General features: G+C 39.7%; 1 protein-coding gene across 4 annotated transcripts in view; it reads left to right on the top strand.

The window, feature by feature from the left end:
* TAX1BP1 (Tax1 binding protein 1) overlaps window positions 1-5,489 on the top strand; it is a 69,878-nt gene that overhangs the window by 599 nt on the left and 63,790 nt on the right. For 3 of the 4 annotated variants that reach the window (XM_009282018.1, XM_009282015.1, XM_009282017.1), the window contains exon 2: window positions 2,903-3,086. In XM_009282018.1, coding sequence (XP_009280293.1) covers window positions 2,903-3,086 — 184 coding nt within the window. Of the gene's footprint in view, window positions 1-27; window positions 122-2,902; window positions 3,087-5,489 lie in introns of those variants that run through there. The other variant, XM_009282016.2, reaches the window with a different exon arrangement.

The raw sequence follows: 5,489 nt of genomic DNA, 5'->3' as shown, positions 1-5,489 counted from the left end.
CGGTTGCGGGGGGCGCGGGGCCCGGGCGGCAGTGCTGTGGAAGGCGGCGGGTCTCCTCTCCCCCGCGGCGGCGGCGAACGCGTTGCGAAGGGCCGGAGCAAAGGTGATCCGCGGCGGGCAGGTGAGGCCGCGCCCGGGGGCGCGGGGGGGTAGGGAAGGGACGGGAGGGGGCAGGGCGCAGGCCGGATCCGCGGAGCGGGGGAAGGCAGGGCAGGTAGGGGCCGGGAGTGTCAGGTGCGCCCCGTCCCGTCGGGACCGCAGCTGGAGGGCTCCGGGAGGAGCTGGCTGGGGCGGTGCGGCTCGTCTTGCTTTTGTTTTTCCTGCCTGGCGAGCTTTTCCTCCTTCTGTCCTTCTGGGTGCGTAAAACCAAACGCGTCGTTCAGCCGAGGGAATCGCTTGTCATGTCAGTAACGAAGCCTAAGTGTAGCTCTTCCTCCACCTCCTCTTTTTCCCAACCGGTAGCTGTGAGCTAGGTAAGCAAGCACCCAGCATCCCCTAAACTATCCTTGAACTGTAAGTAGATCTCAGCTTCACCTAAGCTCCGGGGATTTTCCTGCTGGGGCACAGTAATCCCAGATGATTCTGCTGGTCTGCACAAGTTCAGATTTGTGAATAGTTCTGCTTTGGACTTGGAAACCAGCCTCCCTTTACTGGCTTCACTAAGGCTAGTACTCAGCTGTGGTAGCTGGCAACCAGTGTGCAGAAATGAATTTTTTTTTTTTTTTTTGTAATATGTGCTTAGAATAAACTTTAAAACAGACCTATTCAAAACCAACTGAATTTAACTTTTTTTTTTTTATTAATGCTTTGCTTACTCTTTTTGTGCTTACTGTGGGTAATGAAAACTGAAACAGTCTGTTTCATGTCAATATTATTTGGCTTCAGGTACTACTGAATTACTAAAAATGAATGAATCTGCTGCACTCGAAAAAAAATCATAGAATGTTTCCAGGGATGGGGCATCCACCACCTCTCTGGGCAACCTGTTCCAGTGTTTCACCACCCTCAGTGTAAAAAATGTCTTCCTTACATCTAATCTATATGTACCCCCCTTTAGTTTAAAGCCATTCCCCCTTGTCTTGTTGCAACAGGACAAGGCTATTCTATTTCTTTTAGAATTGTAGAAACTGCTGCTTCATACGGTTTATAGTTCAGAGTGGATTTGAGAGATGTCTTAAATGTAAACCTCTGTTTTCAGAGGTGTGGGAGTTTTCAGGCTTTTACTATACTGTAAAATTTCCTATGCTCTTCTAGACTCTGAAGCTAGATAACAGTTAGGATTTATGTGTACCCTGTTGTCTCTCAAAAGCTGTCTTTTGATCTTTACTCAATTTCTTGCTTGTGCAAGTTGTTTTTGTCCTTTATATCTGTTAATCTTCACAAGCTTGGCATTTTATCTTATTACTTGTGTTGTTCAGGGTACAAAACTGCTTTTTATTTAGTATCTGATACATCAGAATAATGTCATGGCTGCCCGTTTGTACTTAATGTGTTACACTAAATTGGACAGTAATAAGCTTAAAATGTTGAGGGCTTAAACCTAAAAAATCCCTGTTTACCTTTTCCTTGTTTTGAATGATGAATACCTGCTTACTTCAGAGTGCATTTTATTTCAGCAAACATGAGCTCTTTGCTACTTATTTTTTAACTGGTGAAAAGAAATTTTAAAAGGCTATAGTGAATAGACAGCCTTTCATCTTTGAACTTCTTGAGACTTGCATTGGCCCATCCCTTCCTGGGATTGGTTTCCACACATATCTTCAATGAAAGTAATATATTATGTCACACACTTGGCAGTTACCTCATTCAAGGTGTGAATTTGCTTGGTCAGTGTGAAATGACTTTTAATAGCAATTGCAAGAATAGGATGGCTCATCTTTCTAGAAATGTGTTAGCTATATAAGGCCTCGATCCTCCTAATATTAAATGTTTTGACAAACTTGTGATTGTACGTTGAAATCAAACACTTGAAATTTCTCAGTTGCCCATCTTACATTTTTGGCAGATACTGCTGAACCAGAGGAAGGGATGTTCTTGTTCTGCTTGTGAAGCATCTTGCATTGCTGTACTTTTTAGCTCTGTGTATCCTGAATGAGGTGATGAATGGAAAGCGTGATTAAAAGCTTTTGCAGTCCAACTGATTAGTGTTAGTCTGTCAAACTGCATGCATACCTAAAAGTTTGCGCTATCAATGAAGTTCATTGTTTATGGTAATGAAGCTAAGCATGCAGGGCTGGGAGCATATGTGTTACAGTGAGAACAGTAAAAGATGCCCACACACTGCTAAACAGAGGCAAGCGAACTCTTTTGAAGGAGAAGAAGAAGAAGAAAAGAAAAAAACAACAACAAACCCCTCCTGTTTATCTAAACTTTCTTGTTTTTTAAAAATGTCTTAAAATGGAATTTTGTTACTTTTACTGAGAGGGGAAGAAAAACTTCATATATAAAAATGCTGTGAAAACCACTGAGCAGTACAGATTCTGAGAAAAGTTTAAAGTAGGGAAGCTACGGAGCTTTGTTTCTCCTTCCCTGCCACATCCAGAACCATTACGAATATTTCATTAAGTTAGAACCCTGCTTTGTTTTCACACCACCGCTTTTATTTCCCACTTTTTGCCACTGTATCTGAGATATAATACTGGGGGCATTGAGCTAAGCAGTGCTTTCTCTCCATCTTGATGTCATCGCTGAAATGACTGCCCTTTTATTCTGAGAGGTGATTGTTTTGGAGTGATGCTGAGGCAGTGCACTTTGGTGGACTTGGTCTATAGCTATCTGTTTTCGGAACAGAGGAACTAATTGTTAGGTTTCTCTGTCTTGTATATTTCAAATAGATTATTTTTTTTAACTTAACTAATTTTTCCACTATATTGAGGTAGCAACTTCTACAATTTTGTTACAGATCAATCATGTCATCCTTTCAAGAGGTTCCGTCTTCGGCTAACACTTTGCAGACTTCCAATTTTGCACATGTGATTTTTCAAAATGTGGCAAAAAGTTATCTTCCGAACACACACCTTGAATGTCACTACACTCTGACCCAGTTTATCCATCCTCATCAGAAAGACTGGGTTGGTATTTTCAAGGTAAGTAAAGCTTGTTCTATTGCTGTTTCTCAAATATTTACTGTCTTCTCTCCTACTAGTTAAAAAAAAAAAAATTCCGACAACAGTAAAAGCTCTCTCATAAACTTAAGCGGAACATCACTTAAGTGATGTATTGGTTCCTGCTATTAGAGTGTGAGTTTTGTAACAAGGATCAAACTGGAGATCAAAACTAGAGGAATGAGTACACTTTAAGTCTGCTGGAGTAAAGGGAAGGTGTGATGCGGTGGTGTCGTGCAGAATTAAATGGAGATGATTTGAGAAGAGATGCGTGGGCACAGAATGACACTGTGAACAGGACTACATGAAGAGTGTGAGCCAGAGTAAGTGTGAAATGTGTGTGAAAGAACAAAAACTAAGCTGGAGATATCCTGATCCATGTCCCTGACTCATTTTTGTTGCTAGAACAGGCTGAACAGTATAGATCACTAAAATTACTCAAAACAGACCCTTGAAAAAAGGAGGAGGGGTGAGGCCACATCTAAGTTGCCTCACGTTAGTGATTTGATTTATTTGGAGTTATTTTTAAAAGTTAATAAAGTTTCATTTTTGGGATTAGAAATTGATTAATTCTTACATCTGCTTCTATTTAAGACTTTGGTCTATGTTTCTTTGTCAGTATAGCTCCTAGTAGATGATGTTTAAATTCCTTACTTGAATAGTTAATAGCAGTTTTGATTCGGGCTTTAAAGAAGTGGTGCTTTGGCAGTGGGGAAAGGAGAAAAGTAACAAACTATCTCGGTACTGGAGGACCTTTCCCTTAGAACTGTCCACTGTTTAAGAATGTATATGCTTGACTTCACTGTAATCTGCAGGTCACCAATGGATTGTTTTGTCTTTATTCAAGACAAATTACTCTTCTGCAAAATAGAAGTACTGTGCTCTATAACAAAGCAGAAACATTTTTAATGCTATGTGCAATGACTATACAGTCACTAAATTGTGTGTGGGAGGCATTAACTTACAAACAGGCATATTTCTCTAGTGGGAAGTTTTTAAAAATATGTGTATATATATCTTGATTGTCTGCAAAGTTTTGATAAATAGTGTAACTGAGCACACTTGAATGTTTAGTTAATTGCATTAATGAAACTTTAAAAAAATCTATCAAAACTTTAAAGAGGGTGCTGTTCGTGTTACATGTAAGCATTTTGAAATTATTTAAATGTGACTTGAGAAGTGAATGTTGTGCCTTTGTCTGTTGATCTAAGTGAGGGAGGCAATCAGATAGGACCCTAAAAATACTAATTAGGAAAGTTTAAAAAAAAAAAGTGAAACAGCATTTCATGTAGTCACTGACAAACTGTGTACGACGTACACGTACGTTTGATTTCATCTTGACTGGGATGATAGATTTTGTAAACTACTGAGGTATGAGTTTTTATTCTACTTTAGCAGTGGTGGGTAATACAGCTTTGGCAGTCATTTGAGGAACACGTTGAGCTGGCATAAGGTAGTACTACTGCTGAAAGAAACATCTTTTACGCAGAGTGGCTTATTTCTTGTGCTTCCTCTCTTTTATGTGAAACAAGCTCTGGTGTGATGAATCAAATCAGGGAATTGATTGAGGTTAAGACCAACATTTTGGGACTGGATTTTTTTTTTTTAAATGGAATTCCCCAACTGAATTTCCAGTTCACCTAATTCTCATCAACACAAGGGAAGGAAGTATTGCGAGATGGGGAAAAGGATGAAAATTGTTTTCTTTTTGTGCCTATGTCAGCTTATACTGAGTAAGTGTTATGAATATACTTAGTATAGTTATAGGACAGTGAGTTAAATGGAGCCAGCTGTCCAACTGTCTCTGTGTCTACAAACACGTATGTGTATGAGTAATGTTTATAGTAAAATAAATTGTGAAACTGTAGTCGTCTTGCGATAGATAATAGACAGAAGTTGTACTATATTGTGATCTGAGTGTAAAAATGGCTGACTTCTAGACAACTGATTGTTCTTGGACAATCGGCAAACCCTGGAGGTAGTTTGAAAACTGATGAAACAGGCAGGGGTTTTATCATTTAACTTTCTAAAACACATAAGAAGGATGTGAAGAATGTGATGCATGTTTAGTGAAGTGATTTTCAGCATTTAAAAAAAAAAAAAGCAAATCTTTACTAATTATGAGAATGATAATGGCCTTCTGTATTGGCCTAGTATGCAAGGAAAGCGAGGCTTCCGTGAGAGAACTCAAAGCATTGACTCACTGACTGTTCACGTAGAGGGAATAAAAGTCCACCTTGTCTTTCTGAGGTGAACAAATTGCATAGAAAACAGTCCTGTTTAAGCTGGTGTCATTTAACCTTTACCTGGAATTGCACAGAAAGTTACTAGTGTTGTAATAGTGAATACTGGACAGAGGGAAAAGGCACCTAGTTTAACGCCCCC

This window comes from Aptenodytes forsteri, unplaced genomic scaffold (genome assembly GCF_000699145.1).
Source record: "Aptenodytes forsteri isolate BGI_AS27 unplaced genomic scaffold, ASM69914v1 Scaffold164, whole genome shotgun sequence".
In the NCBI taxonomy this organism is placed as follows: Eukaryota; Metazoa; Chordata; class Aves; order Sphenisciformes; family Spheniscidae; genus Aptenodytes; species Aptenodytes forsteri.
This window is presented reverse-complemented; position numbering and strand designations above follow the sequence as displayed.